The sequence below is a fragment of the Tasmannia lanceolata genome, unplaced genomic scaffold (assembly GCF_043159265.1).
Source record: "Tasmannia lanceolata isolate RefF3 unplaced genomic scaffold, GAP_Taslan_0.1 ptg000023l, whole genome shotgun sequence".
Classification (NCBI taxonomy): domain Eukaryota; kingdom Viridiplantae; phylum Streptophyta; class Magnoliopsida; order Canellales; family Winteraceae; genus Tasmannia; species Tasmannia lanceolata.
In genome coordinates this window covers 37715110-37734376 of record NW_027518700.1, presented here as the reverse complement: position 1 = coordinate 37734376, position 19267 = coordinate 37715110, and the positions used below count along the sequence as shown (strand labels likewise).

Genomic DNA, 19267 nt, shown 5'->3' with positions numbered 1-19267 from the left:
GGTGAACACTCCAATTGCCCAAAAAAACAAAATAGTAGAAAAGAACAGAAGAAGAGAACACTGCTCTGTTAAGAAGAAAAAGAGAAAAATAGTAAAGTTGTGTGTGTAAAAACGTTGGAGAGTATCTGTTTTTAAAGCAAAACGTGTCTGTTGAAGACACCTTTTAAAAACAGTAAAGACACATTTTTAAAACAGTAAAAACATCCCTTAAACGTTAAGTATGTTTTGAAATGTTATTAAGGACGTATATAGCGGTCATATTTAGGGAGAATTAAATGGACGTGACCTTTGGATTGGGTTTAAAATAAACATGACTCTTGGTGTTTAAAATAAACACAACTCTTGGTGATTAAAAAAAATAATCTTGTTTAGGGAAAAACCCAAACCCAAACCCAACCCAACCCAAACCCACAAGCACACGCACCCGCGCCCGCGCCCCGACCCGGCACGGCTCTGCTCGGCGCGCGCGTTTGTGTTTTTTAATTTGTTCTTGGTTCTCTTTGTAAAATTCCCAACGCAACCAAATTGAATGGCCTTGAAAGGCCCAAGCCTTTGTCTCAACACTCCCTCTTATATGGATGGGAGAATTTTTCTCACCTTCCCATCTTGGACTAAACTTTTGAGAGGTAAGAGAGCTTCCTTCAAAAGTATAAAAGTTTTTGGTGGAAAAGTACAAGAGAAGAGAATCTTTGCACATTTGAATTTTGGAGAAATTTCAAAAACTTTTTCAAAAGCAAATGTCCTTATCTTTAGTATTAAAAGACAACAATCCCCCACTTATTTTAATAGAAAAAATACTCGTAAAACTTTACGATGGGCAATCAGCAAAGTATCACGTATAATAAAGGTGACTATGTTTTGAACCTTTACTTAGTGTTAGTGCATTATAACTGTAAGGAATTGATAGTGACTATGTCTTGAACTACAATCCTTGGGTACAAAAAGACGTACACCACACAATTGGTTCCAAAAAAGCTTGCACATTACAGCCATGTGCTACATCCCAGTTTTCATGTAAGCATAAGAGAATAAGCCCTCTTCTCTTTTGGAAGTGGCCCACTTCCGCGCTAACATGTAGGTGAGTCTATCAAGGATGCTCCTGTAGCCTAGACATCCCACTCAAACGAGCTATAGATTTCATTAAGAATAATAACTCAACCTTACAAACACTTCAGGATATCATGCTTGGGTTACACCATAGGGATGGACATTGAGATAAACTCGAAATCAGCATGATCGTCCACAAGTTACACTATGACTCGTTTTTTCCATTAAAAACCTAGTTCTTGGGATCTCTAGTCCCTAGGTTGGGTATCCATCATAGGTAACTATTTACAAATGGGCTTTTGTCCCATCTCCCTCGATGTATTGCAGATTTTCTCCCTTGACAAGGCCTTAGTTAAGGGATCTGCCAAATTATCACCAGATCTCACAAAGTCAATGGTGACCGATCCATTAGAGATCAACTCTCTCACACTACTGTGCTTCCGGCGTATCTGTCGCGACTTTCCATTATAATACTTATTATGTACTCTTCCAATAGCAGCTGTGCTGTCACAATGAATCAAAACAGCAGGAACAGGTCTTTCCCAAATGGGTATATCAGATAAAAAGTTTCTCAACCAACTAGCATCTTCACACGCAGAGGTTAGTGCTATCAACTCAGATTCCATAGTGGACTGAGCAATAATAGTTTGTTTCTTGGATCTCCAAAAAACTGCACCACTACCAATAGTAAAAACATAACCAGTGGTAGCCTTGGAATCTTCTGACAAAGTATTCCAATCGGCATCACTGAAACCTTCTAAGACAGCAGGAAATCTCTGGTAGTGAATCCCATTATTAATGGTTCGTTTAAGGTATCTCATGACTCGTGATATAGCATTCCAATGTTCTATACTTGGATTACTAGTATATTTACATAATATACCTACCGCATATGCTATATCAGGTCTGGTACAGTCTGTAGCATACCTTAAACTACCAATAATACTAGCATACTCTTTTTTATTGACACTATCACCTTCATTAGAATACAATCTAATACTAGGATAAAAAAGAGTACATACTGGATTACAATCAAAGTACTTATACTTTTTAAGTATATTTTCTATATAATGGGATTGGTTTAAAGATATACCACTTTCAGTTCTTATAATTTTAATCCCTAAAATTACATTAGCTTCTCCTAGATCTTTCATATCAAAGTTTTGCTTTAATAGATTTTTGGTTTGTTTAACTACTTCAAAGTTAGAACCAAAAATTAAAAGATCATCCACATATAAACAAATAATAATACAATAAGTATCAATATACTTATAATATATATATTTATCACTTTCATTTATTTTAAAACCATTTGATATAATGACATTATCAAATTTCTCATGCCACTGTTTTGGTGCTTGTTTAAGACCATACAGTGACTTCATTAACTTACAGACTTTATTTTCTTGACCTAGAGATATGAAACCACTAGGTTGGTCCATATATATCTCCTCTTCTAGACTACCATTTAAAAAGGCTGTCTTTACATCCATTTGATGAATTACCAGATTATGGATTGCAGCCACTGCAATCAAAACTCTAATGGATGTAATCCTAGTAACTGGAGAGTATGTATCAAAGAAGTGTATATTTTCTTTTTGCCTAAAGCCTTTAGCAATAAGCCTGGCTTTATATTTGTCTATGGTTCCATCTGGTCTCAATTTTCTTCTAAGAACCCATTTACATCCTATGGTCTTAAATCCTAGTGGTAAATATACTAGTTTCCAAGTCTGGTTTGACATCAATGACCCCATCTCGTCATTGATGGATTCTCTCCAAAAGTCGGCATCTGAAGAGGACAAAGCTTCCTCTAAAGAAGAAGGATCTCCCTCTAAACTAAAGACATAGAAATCAGAGCCAAAATCCTTGGCTATTTTAGCTCTTTTACTTTGCCTGGGTTCAATTTCTACTTCGGGGTTTACCCCAATCTCAAGCTTGGTACCCCCACTATGTCTAGATTTAAAAGGAAATTTATCTTTAAAGAATTCAGCATCACAGACTTTACCATTACATTGTTATTAACCCTATATGTCTTACTTGTAAGTTAGTATCCCATAAAAGCACACTCTATGGCTCTACTCCCTAGTTTGGGTCTCTTAATATCAGGAAGCCTTACATAGGCTAAACAGCCCCAAACTCTAAAATAAATCACATCGGGTTTCCTATTTTTTCATAATTCAAAAGGTGAGACTTTAGTTTTATAATTAGGAATTCTATTAAGAACATAGCAGGAAGTTAGAATTGCTTCTCCCCATAAGTTAGAAGAAGCTCCTGAACTTAGGAGTAAAGCATTCATAAGTTCTACTAGAGTTCGATTTTTCCTTTCTGCAGCCCCATATGAGGCGGGGGAGTAAGGAGCGGTTGTTTCATATATAATTCCTAATGACTTAACAAATTCAGTGAATTCTAATGACTCATACTCACCTCCTCTATCACTTCTTGGTCTCTTAATCTTCCTATTGAATTGGCTTTCAACCTCTAATAAGTATTCCTTAAACATTTTTAAGGCTTCACTCTTATGTCTAATTAAATAGATGATTGTATACTTAGAAAAATCATCTATAAAAGCTATAAAGTATCTTTTACCACTGGGTCAAGATACCATCTAATTCACATATGTCACTATGGACTAAGTCTAAAAGTTCTGAATTCCTTTCAACACTTTTGAAAGGTTTTTTAGAAATTTTAGCCCTACTACATGTTTCACATTTTCTAAAGTCTTCTAATACTACTTTAGGAATCATACCTAGTACACTCATGTTATGTACATATTTTCTATGTATATGACACAACCTAGCATGCCATGAATTAACACAAGAAAGCATGTAAACAGAAGAATCACTTTCATTCATTATTTCAACATTCAGTTTGAACATTCCATCACATGCATATCCTTTACCAACAAAGGATCCCTACTTGGTTACAACATACTGGTCAGACTCTATGGTTTGTTTAAAACCAGCCTTTTTAAGAAGAAAACCAGAAACTAAGTTCTTCCTCATGTCTGGAGTATGAAGAACATCCTTCAGCATCACTTTCTGCCCTGAAGTGAAGCAAAGCTCAACGTTCCCAACACCGAGTACCTTTGTAGTATGCGAGTCCCCTAGAAGCACCTTCTTCTCATTATCTACAGGAGCATACGTATTGAACCACTTCATGTCAAAACACACATGACAGGACGCACCACTGTCGACCCACCACCCTTCAGATCCTCCAATGATATTAACTTCAGTGATCATAGCCACAAGTGGCTCTTCTGTCACGTTGGCTTGAGGGGCTGGCGCATTCTTCTTACGTCGACATATCCGTGCAGTATGACCTTTGAGACCACAAATATAACACACAACTTTGGAATAGTCATTCTTTCCAGAAGTTGTGTTTTGGTTCTGACGTTTAAAGGTACCCCGGTTTTGGTTCTGTTGCTTTTTCTTCAACTTCTTTTTGGGCTTTAGATTCACTTGCGGTTTCTGGTTTTGATTATTAACAACAGAAATGGCATGCACATTAGTTACATTTTCAGTATTTCCTTCTTTCTTATCCTGGTTACGGTTTTCTTCTTCGATCCGACAACGAACAAGAAGACCCTCCATCGATAGTTCTTTAGTTTTATGAAGAAGGGAATTTCTAAATTCTTTCCAAGAAGGGGGTAATTTATCAATCACGACTGCAACTTGAAATTGTTCACTTATAGTCATTCCTTTTGCAAGGATGTCGTGAACAAGTTTTTGCAGCTCGTGGGTTTGAGAAATCACCGTCTTCTCATCCACCATATAATATCTAAAATACTTACTAATCGCATATTTCTTAGACCTAGTCTCTTCCGTATCATACTTCTTCTGTAAGGCTTCCCAAAGTGTAATGGAATCCTTACAGTCACTATAAAAATAATATAGTTCATCGAAGAGGCAATTTAGAATGAAATTTTGGCAAAGGAAATCAGAATCTGTCCAATTCTTTTTCATGAAAGACCTAACGGGTTCAAGTTCTGATCTCCAAGGCCTTAGGTCATCTAAAACATGGGCTACTTTCTTAGTGGATAAATAGAAATATATTTTCTTCTTCCATCTCTTAAAATTAGCACCACTAAATCGAAAAGGCTTGTTCGGATTTGAAGAATCCGACATAAGCTCATCATGGGATGCCATATTTTAGAAAGAGGAAAACAGAACCGTAAAATTGTTGCGAAATTTTCCTCTAAATATAAATAATATGGCATACCTGATTACTGATTTCTGTGAAAAACAAAAAAAGAGAAACTGATAAGTAGAACCTTTTCGATGCGGCGAGATGAGGCATCGACCAGGTCACTCTCTTTAAGGTGATTTTGCACCTCTGCGGAAAAACCTCCGGTGCAACAGATCCGAACGCAATCACCCCCAGGATACAACAACCCGACGCACCATCGCTATCTCTCTGAAGTGCACGATCAGATAGATCTGAACCGGACGCTGAACACTCCAATTGCCCAAAAAAACAAAATAGTAGAAAAGAACAGAAGAAGAGAGCACTGTTCTGTTAAGAAGAAAAAGAGATAAACAGTAAATTTGTGTGTGTAAAAATGTTGGAGAGAATCTGTTTTTAAAGCAAAAACGTGTCTGTTGAAGACACCTTTTAAAATAGTAAAGACACATCTTTAAAACAGTAAAAACATCCTTTAAAACATATGGACACATCCATTAAACGTTAAGTACGTTTTTAAACATTATTAAGGATGTATATAACGGTCAGATTTAGGGAGAATTAAATGGACGTGACCTTTGGATTGGGTTTAAAATAAACATGACTCTTGGTGTTTAAAACAAACACAACTCTTGGTGATTAAAAATAATAATCTCGTTTAGGGAAAAACCCAAACCCAAACCCACACGCGCCCCGCCCCGGCTCGGCGCGCGTGTGTGTTTTTTAATTTTTTCTTGGTTCTCTCTGTAAAATTCCCAAGGCAACCAAATTGAATGCCCTTGAAAGGCCCAAGCCTTTGTCTCAACACTCCCTCTTACATGGATGGGGGAATTTTTCTCACCTTCCCATCTTAGACTAAACTTTTGAAAGGTAAGGGAGCTTCCTTCAAAAGTTTAAAAGTTTTTGGTGGAAAAGTACAAGAGAAGAGAATCTTTGCACATTTGAATTTTGGATGGAAATTTCAAAAACTTTTTCAAAAGCAAATGTACTTATTTTTAGTATTAAAATACTAACAAGCTCAACACGGTTCACTTTTTGAGGGCCAGCCTATATTTCAATGGCAACAGTTATCAAACGCGTCGCCTTAATGTACCAGCAACACAAGGAAGAAATGAGTGTGTCAGTGTTGAGATGAACACATTTTTTTGGTAGGTAAGCTGGGATCAAACCTGCAAGCTCAAGCCCAAGAAACAAAGCCTCAACTTTTGAGCTACAGGCGCAACCCTAGATATGAACACATTAGATTACGCATCATCGTATTTCATGGCAACAGAGGTGTGAGATATGTCATATGCAGGATGATCTACACCGTGTGCGCGCGCATGTAGTCCAGAATTTTTCAAAAAAGTATTGTGGGACCTACTTTGTAGGATGAACGAACTGTTCATTTGTTTGGCCACAACGTAAATAGACTATGCCCACAAATGAACGGTTCAGATCATCCTATGAAGTAGGCCCCACAGCACATTTTGAAAAATACCGGACTTCACAGGCATACAACATATGAAATCTCTGTAAAAAAAAGGATTCATGGCCCTCGGCGGCTCGGCCAGACTGAATTCGAGACTAGGGATTTCTAGGCCAAGGGGTTTTGTTTGCCTTACAACATTAATCAATGCAAACGTTGTGCATGTATAGTTGATTCCAAAATGATAGGGAAAATTCTCAAAAAAATATGATTTTTATCTAAAATTTTCAAAAAAGGGTTAAGTTGGCTAATTTCTCAAAAAGGGGTGAAACGCATCCCAATGAGTGTTTTTGGACAAAAATGCCCTTGTGTTGGTTTTCCCTCCAAAAAAGTAAGCAACAAATCCCAATGCATTTCACCTAACATTTTGACCTTTTTACCTTCTTCTTCCCCATGCCAAAATCAAACTCCATTGTCTTTGTAAAAAACCCAAACGAAATTCCATTGCTGAGAGGTGGAACTCCCCTCTCATAAAGTGTAGATTTTATTGGATCTTTTATTTTTCTTTGGCTATCAAACCTAAGCTTCTCAAGTAGGTCCATGGTGATACATTTGCATAGGTCTAACATGTTCCTTACAATGCTATGGTGTATTGTCATCATCTTGTTTATTTGTTAGGGATTTGTTATAGTTTTGTTAGGCATTTGTTATTGTCATCATCCTCTTTACAATGCTATGTTGTATTGTTTAGATGGCCCAATACTTGGATGTATGGTGTATTGTCACTTGGATGTTATGATGGTTCATAGTTTAGATGGCCTAATACTTATGAGAATGACTATATTTATAGGGTTTTAAACACTTAGAAGCACTCATTATACCTAGGAACCACTAATTATACCTAGGAACCACTATTTACCATTATGTAGTGGTTCCAAGCTATAAATAGTGGTTCCAAGGTATAAATAGTAGTTCCAGAGTAGAAATATTGCTTCACATAATCTAATAGTACTTCATTGGGCGTCAATGTTGCAATGAATTTATGAACAATGGGTTAAATAGTTTTCTAAACACTCTGATGTTATGGTGGTTCATAGTTTAGATAGTCTAATACTTGTGAGAATGACTGTATTTATAGGGTTTTAAACACTAAAAAACACTCATTATACCTAGGAACTACTAATTATACTTAGGAACCACTAATTATACATAGGAACCACTATTTACCATTATGTAGTGGTTCCAAGGTATAAATAGTAGTTCCAAGGTATAAATAGTGGTTCCAGAGTAGAAAAATTGCTTCACACAATCTAATAGTGCTTCATTGGGTGTCAATGTTGCAATGAATTTATGAACAATTGGTTAAATAGTTTTCTAAACACTCGGATGTTATTGTGGTTCATAGTTTAGATGGCCTAATACTTGTGAGAATGACTGTATTTATATGGTTTTAAACACTCAGAAGTACTCATTACACCTAGGAACCACTAATTATACTTAGGAACCACTAATTATACCTAGGAACCCCTAATTATCATTATGTAGTGGTTCCAAGGTATAAATAGTGGTTTCAGAGTAGAAATATTGCTTCACACAATCTAATAGTACTTCATTGGGTGTCAATGTTGCAATAAATTTATGAACAATGGGTTAAATAGTTTTCTAAACACTCGGATGTTACAGTGGTTCATAGTTTAGATTGCCTAATACTTGTGAGAAAGACTGTATTTATAGGGTTTTAAACACTCAGAAGCACTCATTATACCGAGGAACCACTAATTATACTTATGAACCACTAATTATACCTAGGAACCACTATTTACCGTCATGTAGTGGTTCCAAGCTATAAATAGTGGTTCCAAGGTATAAATAGTGGTTTTAGAGTAGAAATATTGCTTCACACAATCTAATAGTACTTCATTTGGTGTCAATGTTGCAATGAATTTATGAACACCTGTATGACAGAATGGTGGAAAGGTCGACCTTTTCACATGTTTTACACCTGTCTGACGGAATGGTGGAAAGGTCGACCTGTAATTGGTCTTCCTACCTGGTCAAATAGTGAAGTCGACCTTTCAGGGCAAATTCCCACCTGTTTGTACATATGCTATAAAGGTCGACCTATTATGGCAAATTCGCACCTGTGTGCGAAGAATGTAAAAAGATCGACCTTCAGGTGTGACCCGTACAATACTATTTGCATTGTATTTCATTAGATCTCCCTGTGGAAATGATTTTTTAGGCACAACCTATTTGCATTGTGGCTTATCTAATGGACGGTTTGGATCATCCTATGGTGTGACCCGTACAATACTTTTTTGAAAAATGCTGGAGTATATGGGTTTACACCATATAAAAACTCTTTCCCATGAAGAAACAATATAGGCCTTCCCTACCACTAAGTCAAAAGCCAAATGTATTTATGTAACTGAACACAATTTGTAGAAGGGCAGTGAAAAATTCACATCGTATTTTTCAAAATGGACTATACAGCCCACACCATAGGATGATCCAAACCGCCCAATTGATGGGCCACAACATAAATAGGTTCTGCCCCAAAAAATTATTTCCATAGATGATCCCAACTGTCCAATCTATAGAAGTTTCCATAATCTAAGTCCCTCTTTAGATCGGATGGTTAGAATCATCCTATGGAAATGATTTTTGGTGCACAACCTATTTACGTTGTGGCCCATCAATTGGGCGGTTTGGATCATCCTATGGTATGGGCTATATAGTCTATTTTGAAAAATATGAGTTGAATTCATTCTAGAAGGGGGCTGTACAATGGAGTTTTACTAAAGGCTAGACTTTCAACACTTGGCATGGGGAAGAAGAATCTAAAAAAGGTGAATAGGGTTTGTGAAATGCATTGGGATACGTTTCTCAAAAAGGTGGAGGGAAAAGCAACTCAAGGGCATTCTTGTCTTTAAAAATGCCTTGGGATGTGTTTCACCCATTTTTGAGAATTTAGCCAACTCAACCCTTTTTTGAGATTTTCAATTAAAAATCACATTTTTTTGAGAATTTTCCCAAAATGATAATGTCACCCTATGGTCATTATCATGGCATGTGATTCCAACCCATGCAAAATTGCAAATATTCCTCTAGCAAGGTTCTTCCAAGTTGTATGTAGTGCAAATTACAGTCTCTAGTCGAATGATCACCATCGGATCATCGGAACATAAGATGGTCCCACACAACTTGATGGACGATCACACCAACTTGGTGGGCTCACCCGTCCTAACAAGTAGAGATCGACTTCAATTGGTCGTCCAGATTCTTCTGCACACTAATGATCCTAAGTGTGATCCTCCTCTGATCATATATTATGATGTAGAAGAGGTGGTTTTCATTGTTCTAATCATGGGCGAGATTTCTTCGAACGCCCCCATTAATGGCGATGACAACCATCTTGATTGGGCGCTCCAAAGTCTCGCCGAGAAGTTAAAATTCAACACAGCAGAAAGTAGAAGAGAAACAATTTCTCATCTTGGGCCGCTCCTAGAGACTCTACCCGAAAACCCTCACCCGCCCCATGTTGCCGGAGTGAGGGAGAGGAGGGCCGCTGTTTGTATGCCTTTTCGAAGGTCACCAAAGAGAATTACGTGTCATTCTTACCAAGCGGTCTGAAAATCTTTCAACACATCCAGGTAATAATAAATAATCCCTAATGTTTTGATTTCATTTATCAATTAACCCATGTTTGGCAACCATGGATTTTTTTTCATGGAATATTATATTAGCTTACCAAGTGTAGAGAGAGGAGTAGGGAGACTGGGAGAGGAGAGAATTGAGAGGGCATGAGTGAGGATGTGATGCGAAGTGGCCAAAAAATAAGGAAAACAAAAACTCTATTTTGAGTAGCATTTTTCTTTCCCCACTGTAAGCCCAATGGTTCTCACCTTGGCAATCTTCTATGTTTTGATGATTCCAAACACAAGTTGAAATGTGTTGTATTTCTAACGTGTTTGATGTTTAAGTGCATGTATTGAAGATTCAAGCTTTTCAAACACTTAGATCAAGGAAAGCGGCATGGATCGAGGCTTGTACATCCTTGAACACCATTTGAAGCCAAATGATGATGAATGCTTGGAGCATTCAAGGAGAGATCTTGGAGAGCCAAAGAAATGGAGGTGATCCATGCAAGAGTTCAAGACTTGAAGATGTGCTTCAAAAGTAGAAGATTTGAAGGCTTAAGTCTTGTGTTAGATTGTATATCTAATCCCTATTAGGTACCCCACCTTGAGGCATAATTGAGTCACCAAACAACTGACCCTAATTGGAATAACAATCCCATCTATATGTAATTTGGAAGCCCATGAAGCCCATAAATTACCAGCATAAAAAATCAGGAAAATCTGCTGATCTAGGCTTCTCGGAACTCCGAGAAAGTTCTCGGAATTTTGAGAAATGGTCCAGGGAATATTTTCCATGTTCTGTTTCAATTCCCGGAACTCCGAGAGAAATTCTCGGAACTCCGAGAAAATCTCTCGGAACTCCGAGAACACTGTGTCGGTAAAAACAATTATAGCCGTTGGGAAAATTCACAGAATTACGACTATGCCCCTGTAACGGTTACATTTGGGTTTTCTCTATATATATGTGTTCTCTATGCCTTAGAACATATCTCTCTCATTCCTAAACATGTTCTAAACATATTAGAGAGTGGTAATCACCCTTGTGCCTCAATTTGGGATATCTACAGGGATTAGACCTGTTAGAGTAATTAGGTCAAGCAAGAGGTTGCTTGAAGCATTACACCCAAGGTATCTAATTTGGAATACCAAGTTTGTTGCCTCCAGCCCCTATATATAGAGATACACTAGGGTTATAAGAGGTTAATGGGCTCCAGCCCAAATGAGCCCACTACACCTGATCCATTACCTATTGGGCTTATATTAGAACATACATGGGTTATATTATATACCCAACAAGACCTAGGCTTGAATTTGTACATCATTTCAAGAGTGGAATTTGTGTGAGCTTAAGAGCTATCTACCCATGAAGAGGAAAGTTGTAATTTTCTATTTTCTTTCATTGTATTTGGGCAAGTGTTCGGAGAAGCGTAGCCCTCTCTCCGTGGTGAGGATTGCCACTAAGGTTAAAGCGATTGTAATTGGCACCGGTCTTCGCCGAAGTTAAGAAGATCCACATAGTGAAGCCATCAACGGGTTTGGTTGGTGGAGTGGAGTAGGCCTTGTGTGTTTGAGGACCGAACCGCTTTAAATCTCGGGTGCACTCTTTCTTGTCTCTTGCTCCTTTCTTGCATTGCAGTTTAGATTTAACTTACTTGCTTAAATTGTTTTATTTTTTGATCTCTTAATCCTTCATTAGAGAGTTTAAATAATTGGGTTAAGAATTTCAAAAGGTAATTTTATTTTTATAGACCTAATCTCCTTTTAGGTTGCCACTTGGGCCTATCATTGGAATTTCTCTTAGTATCAGAGCTAAGGCTCTTGTTTCAATAGCCTTAACCGGTAAGAGTTAAAGATCATTTTTAGCAAAACCCATGGATTTTAAAATTGGTCATGACACTCTATCCCTCCATCCTTTGATGGAACCAACTATGGGAAATGGAAAACCCGTATGAGGTTTTTTTTAGGATCTTTGGATTTAGAGATCTTAAATCTTGTAGAAAATGGTATTTCTAAAAGGGGGAAAATAGGTGAAATATTCAATAGGGGGGGTGAATTGAATTTAACTCAATATTAGGCATTTTGAAAATTACCTATGAACCCTAATTGGAATTTTTCTTCACTTAATTAAATATTTGGTTAGTGCAAATATAATTGAAAAACAAAATGAAATGCCAAACCAAACAATGATGGAAATGCAAGAGTGAGAAATGACACACCGATATATAGTGGTTCGGCCAACGGCCTACTCCACTCTACTCAAGGTCGCACTTGAGGGATTCCACTATTGGAGACCTCCACGATGCCCGGCTCCGAGGCGGTTACAATTCCAAGGGATATTAAACAAGGATGCCCTTTCACCTTTACAAAGACTCTCCTTCTCCGCCGAGTTCTAAGCGGTTGCTCTCTAGGGAATTAAAAACGGAATGCCCTAGCCACCAATACAAGATATGAAAGATTGATAGCTTGGCTTCTTCTTGGAAGCTTGATGCCCTTTGTAGTTCCTTGATTGCTCTTCAACAAGGATTTGCAAGTGATAGCTCTAAAATATCCAAACTCAATAGGTTCACAAGTGAAAGGCAAGTTTGGGAAAAACCAAAAATCTTAAGCTTGAAAGGGTTGCAAGTTTGCTTGAGTGCTTAAGAGGGTTTTTCAAAAATCAAGAGAGAGGAAATAATCCTCTAGATGTGTATAAATAGTCTCTCCTCAAAATATGACCGTTTGGGGGTGTAGATAACAAAAATCAACTTTTAAATCAAAACCCAACGGCTCTTTTTTGAGCTGTCGCAAGGTTCTCGGAGTTCCGAGAATTCTCGGAGTTCCGAGAAATATTCTTGGAGTTCCGAGACAACGGTCAGAAGAAATAAATTTCTACTGGACCATTTCTCGGAGTTCCGAGAAATTTTCTCGGAGTTCCGAGAAATTTTCTCGGAGTTCCGAGAAATTTTCTCGGAGTTCCGAGAAAATGTCCAGACGCTACTGGACCTTTTCTCGGAGTTCCGAGGGAACTCTCGGAGTTCCGAGCTCCAGTCTCGGAGCTCCGAGAAAAATCTCGGAGTTCCGAGAACCCTAAAAAATCTGATATTTTGATGTGTGATTTTTGGCTTTTGGAACTTGACTCCTATGATAATTTTGGAATGTTTATGAGGGTCCCAACATGTTGGTCCACCACATAAGCATTCACTAAACCGTTGAAGTTCTTTAAGTGTTATTTGAAAAACAATTTTGAAAACACTTTGAAAATACTTTGCCTTGACTTGAAACTCTAAAGAGAAATGATGTACAATGATACCTATGCAATCTTCGATCCCTTTTTAGCTTTGGTCTTCAAATGATCTTCCATCTTTGGATGCTTGCTTGAGTGATGATGTGAGCTACACTTAGCTCCTTTAGCTCTTGTTTGGTACATCTTCAAGCATGACCAAGTTGAGTGTTGGTTTCTTCAACGATCAATCATATCTTAAACACAACACTTCAAAGCAAATTGATTAGTATTCAAAAACACAATCAATTATGTTTAGAATCATCAAAACAAGATTGGAGAGTAGACCCTTGGGCTTACAATAGGGTTCAAATTGCATGCATTAACTAGTAGAGCTTTGATTGCAATTTGTTGCTCGTTGTCTCCCCATATTTTTGAGAAAATTTCAACATGTAAAGAGGTACATGAGATTTGGATTAAACTTGAAGAAATCTCTAAAAATCATACTTGTCATCTTTCATTAGAAGATTCTAAAGTTTCTCATTTACATGGTAGTGTTGTGAATCATTGTTTAACACTTTTGATATTAAAAAGGATTTCAACTCCTCAATTTCCAAACTACAAAATGAGATTGATTCCTTGCACTTGGAAATTGATAATTTCTCGCTCAAGAATGAAGCTTTGAATCAAATAAACAATGATTTGATTAATGTAAACAAATACTTGATTCAAAGATGTAAGTCATTTGCAAAAGAAAATGAAAAATTGGTTTTTGAAAACCAAAATTTGCAAGAAGAGAAGAAAAATGTTGAAAATCTTAAATCTTCTTGTATTGTTACATGTTCATCTACTTGTTGCACAAAATGTCATTTTTGTGGTAGATTAGGACATTTTAAAAATGAATGTGTGCTTAAAACTTTACCTATGACTAAGATGATTTTGGTTGAAAAGAACACTTTAGGTAAATCTAAACCATTTGGAACTAAATGGATGTGGGTTCCAAAGGCCCCAACCTAGATTTCTATGCTTTTGCATTAGATTAGGGGCATATGCTTAATTTGAATATCTCTATGCATTTTGGTTCTTTGTGCCCAAGACTTTTACTTAGATTGTTATATCTTTATCTTGGGAATTTGATTTGGATGATCCCCATTTATTGATGATTGTATTTTGTTTAAGGGGGACATTTGATTTAGGGGGAGCTAGAAAATGAGTTATCTTTCAGAACCCCATATGAGTTTTCAAATCCCTCCTTGTTTGAATTTTGCTTTTATTAAGGGAGAGTTTTGATTTGATTTATTCCCTGACAAAGGGGGAGCTACACATTGCATAATTTTCCCCTTATGTTTAAAACTTTCATCCCTTCTTTTTGTGATGACAAAGGGGGAGAAGTTTTATGTTTAGTGTGCTTAAATACGGCAATCACCTTGTGTGTTGTCATCATCAAAACGGAGGAGACTGTAAGCCCAATGGTTCTCACCTTGGCAATCTTCTATGTTTTGATGATTCCAAACACAAGTTGAAATGTGTTGTATTTCTAACGTGTTTGATGTTTAAGTGCATGTATTGAAGATTCAAGCTTTTCAAACACTTAGATCAAGGAAAACGGCATGGATCGAGGCTTGTACATCCTTGAACACCATTTGAAGCCAAAGGATGATAAAGGCTTGGAGCATTCAAGGAGAGATCTTGAAGAGCCAAAGAAATGGAGGTGATCCATCCAAGAGTTCAAGACTTGAAGATGTGCTTCAAAAGTAGAAGATTTGAAGGCTTAAGTCTTGTGTTAGATTGTACATCTAATCCCTATTAGGTACCCCACCTTGAGGCATAATGGAGTCACCAAACAACTGACCCTAATTGGAATAACAATCCCATCTATGTGTAATTTGGAAGCCCATGAAGCCCATAAATTATCAGCATAAAAAATATGAAAAATCTGCTGATCTAGGCTTCTCGCAACTCCAAGAAAGTTCTCGGAATTCTGAGAAATGGTCCAGGGACTATTTTCCATCTTCTGTTTCAATTCTCGGAACTCCGAGAAAATCTCTCGGAACTCTGAGAACACTGTGTCGGCAAAAACAATTATAGCCGTTGGGAAAATTCACAGAATTATGACTATGCCCCTGTAACGGTCATATTTGAGTTTTCTCTATATATATGTGTTCTCTATGCCTTAGAACATATCTCTCGCATTCCTAAACATGTTCTAAACATATTAGAGAGTGGTAATCACCCTTGTGCCTCAATTTGGGATATCTAAAGGGATTAGACCTAGGCTTGAATTTGTACATTATTTCAAGAGTGGAATTTGTGTGAGCTTGAGAGCTATCTACCCTTGAAGAGGGAAGTTGTAATTTTCTATTTTCTTTCATTGTATTTGGGCAAGTGTTCGGAGAAGCATAGCCCTCTCTCCGTGGTGAGGATTGCCACCGAGGTTAAAGCGATTGTAATTGGCACCGGTCTTCGTCGAAGTTAAGAAGATCCACATAGTGAAGCCATCAACGGGTTTGGTTGGTGGAGTGGAGTAGGCCTTGTGTGTTTGAGGACCGAACCACTTTAATTCTCGGGTGCACTCTTTCTTGTCTCTTGCTCATTTCTTGCATTGCACTTTAGATTTAACTTACTTGCTTAAATTGTTTTATTTTTTGATCTCTTAATCCTTCATTAGAGAGTTTAAATAATTGGGTTAAAAATTTCAAAAGGTAATTTTATTTTTATAAACCTAATCTCCTTTTAGGTTGCCACTTGGGCCTATCATTGGAATTTCACCCACCCTCCTTGTTCGTCTAACTACGCCTGACATATATTCTATGGAAAAAACTTTCATGGATGCCAAACATGGCCTCTAGGAGATCACGCGAAGTACACATGGATGATGTTATAGGGGAAGTAGCGTTACCGGGAGGGAAGATGGAGGAGGGAAATGAAGATGACTCTGCAACGGCATTACGGGAAGCCAAGGAAGAGATCGGCTTGGATCCCTTTCATGTTCGGGTTGTCGCATTCCTCAAACCGTTCATCTCCAAGGTTCGCCATGGCTACACCATTTTCCTTGTGGAGAATCCTATAGTAGGGTACAATCTCATGGTAAATGGACCAACCTTTGGTTGATCTGAATCAGTTTGGTAGGCTCTATGTGTTAGATGTCCAATTGCCAGAAAATCACACCAATTAATAGTTTTACTAGCGAATAATCATATTTTGGTGGGATCGTCTGTACGTATACATATTTTTTTACAATGTATCCACATTAAATGACCAAAATACATATTTTTGAATATAAGATCTTCTGATTTGCGCGATGTTGGGGTCGTTAGGGATTCCACATAGGACCTAAAATAGACTATCTTGATTATATATAGTTTCAAAACTCCCCCCACATCATCGTCAACTCGAATGAGCCGACCCCTTTTTACCTTGCCTACTTTCTTATTTGAATCTGCATTTTATACTAGAAACGCAATCAAAACTTCTTTGACTCTCATGAGTTATGAATGTGTCAACCAAGTACTCGGCCACATCAACCGAGTACGCGATTGTGTCATGCTGAGTAAACTAAGATTTCCTTTGGCTATGTTTTTACCCGTATCCACATTTTGAAACACTCGCCCGGATCAACCAAAGGTGAGGCCCTATACATCTACCGACAGAAGCATTCCACTACTTTGTATATATGTTTTTACTTATGAAAGACTGTTGTTTTTACTTTGAAGCAGCATCTTCTCAATGTTTCGCCAGTGATTGGTCTACTCAGGCACAGGGATGACTTTGAGCCTGTTATTAACACTGCCGAAGTGCATGCTGTTTTCGATGTGCCATTAGAGCTGTTTTTCAAGGTAGTGAATATCTTTGTAGCTGTTTACAATCGTTTTTTAAAATAACATAAGTTTGGTCGAATAAGAGCAAGTTATTCATTGGATACTAATTTGTTGAATTTAGGACGGTTATCCACCGACGGTCATTTCCCTTAAAAATGGGGATAATGATAGTTATTTTAAATGAATTGAATTTTGAAATTCGAAATGGGTAGTTATTTTCATTGGATGCCCCATTAGAGAGGTTCCTCGTAGTAAGTTTTGTCTTATCCATTTAATTCATCCGGAGGTCAATGTTCTTTTATGTGAAACGGCTTTATGTGAAATTGCCTAGCAAATGTCAAAGCATAAAAGATTAAATAACACCATCTCCAATGGCTTAAGCATTTGGAGTAATTGGTTGTTTCACATGGTATCAAAGCAAAGGTCTTGGGTTCAAAACTCCTTGATATTAGATAAATCCACATGTAATGGCGAAGCCAAACGAGGGGCCAGATGTGCCACATGTAGGCCAACCCTAAAAAGAGGGGCCACACGAGGGGGAGTGTGAAAGCATAAAAGATTAAATAACGCCATATCCAATGGCTTAAGCTTTTGGAGTAATTGGTTGTTTCACAAAATCTTATGTATAATATGTATATCGGAAAAGTGTTTCTTGTCAGTTCGACTAGATAAGTTATCTGGTCCGTCGACCGGAAATACTATGGGCCCACGTTGTTTGGGTGATGCAAACCATTCATCTGATGGGCCCTGACATAGATATGGTGTGTCAAAAAATTCATCTCCGTAGGATTATCCTAACCCTTTGATTTGTGGAGGTTAAGATGGACTACGTGGGCCCGTAGTGTTTCCGGTCGACTTTTTTGTGTAGAGAGAAGCGTGGGTGGGGGTGGGTGGTTTCTCTTCAATATATCTTTTTCCCTTTCCACATGCTAGTCGGGGATCAGGTTTGCAAAATCCTAACATTGGTTTGCATTGTCAAGTTGAAGGAAGCTGATTGCTAAAAAGCCTGATTGTATCTAGATACTCTATCTTAGTTGGTCCATATTTATCACAAGAACAAGATAATTTGTAACGAGTCTTATTCAATTCCATAATTTTTCTCGTATTTTTTTCATTTTCTGTAGGCACTCTAATATTCATAATTACAAAAATATTTCATTGTCTCATAGGGACTGATATCAGCACTACTATATTTTGACAATGGCACTACCATACATATATATACATAGCAGTGAAGAAATGGAATGCATGGGTTGCAAGTATATAACTCATCTTTTTGATTTCGAAACGGAGAACGGGAATTTCCTCATTTGGGGCTTAACTGCTTCGATTCTTATTCGGACTGCATCTATGGTTTACCAAAGAGAACCACCCTTTGAAGAACAACTCTCGGATTTCCAGACACTCCACAGAGATGGCATTGCCCACATCTAAGCTTCCCTACTCTTTTCTCTTGTAGTAATTCTTGTTTTTTTTATTTTAATTAAATGAAAATTTTTAAATAAAGACTACCGTTCTTTGTTCTTGCTCTTGACTTTACAAACACTTCGCTTGCCCAGGACAAAACTTGGCTCCTGATCGGTCTGTATGAAGTTCCTCCAGCCCCTCTAATAGCAGGGGTGGTGGAAATATCAAATCCACGCCTACTTTTTATTTTTATAAGGAATTGATATTTCCACACCCCCACTATTACGCTATAAGCAAGGGGTCTGGAGGAAAGTTCCTCCAGACCGGTCTGGAGCCAAGTTTTATTCGCTTGCCCACGAGAGAGAGAGAGAGAGAGAGAGAGAGAGAGAGAGAGAGAGAGAGAGAGAGAGAGAGAGAGAGAGAGAGATCTTCTTAGGTTTTTCTAGGATTTCTCTTGTGCATGGCCTTGGTTGAGAAGCAAGTGAAAGGGTTTTGGTTTGACGGTTTGCAGTTTATCCCATGTAATTCTCTTGTGCATGGCCTTGGTTGAGAAGCAAGTGAAAGGGTT

At 37.7% G+C, this 19267-nt stretch overlaps 1 protein-coding gene and 1 pseudogene across 1 annotated transcript; one reads left to right on the top strand and one right to left on the bottom strand.

Moving 5' to 3' along the window:
- Nucleotides 1-1328: 1328 nt before the first annotated feature.
- Nucleotides 1329-5192, bottom strand: LOC143856067 (uncharacterized). The gene is made up of 3 exons (XM_077366104.1): nucleotides 3979-5192; nucleotides 2441-3000; nucleotides 1329-2023 (listed from the first exon to the last, which is right to left on the bottom strand). Exons 1-3 carry the CDS (start codon nucleotides 5190-5192, stop codon nucleotides 1329-1331), a joined length of 2469 nt encoding a protein of 822 aa, XP_077222219.1.
- A 4631-nt stretch (nucleotides 5193-9823) lies between these two features.
- Nucleotides 9824-18726, top strand: LOC143856066 (nudix hydrolase 11-like; annotated as a pseudogene).
- The last annotated feature ends 541 nt before the right edge of the window (nucleotides 18727-19267 follow it).

Excerpts from the sequence above, each read along its gene's own strand:
- LOC143856067 (XM_077366104.1), bottom strand. The coding sequence starts at position 5,192 with ATGGCATCCCATGATGAGCTTATGTCGGATTCTTCAAATCCGAACAAG. Across the intron at positions 3,001-3,978 it reads CAAACCATAGAGTCTGACCA|ACATAGTGGGGGTACCAAGC; the intron begins GTATGTTGTAAC and ends TTTTAAATCTAG. Across the intron at positions 2,024-2,440 it reads AGGTCAAGAAAATAAAGTCT|GTGATAGTGTCAATAAAAAA; the intron begins GTAAGTTAATGA and ends ATTCTAATGAAG.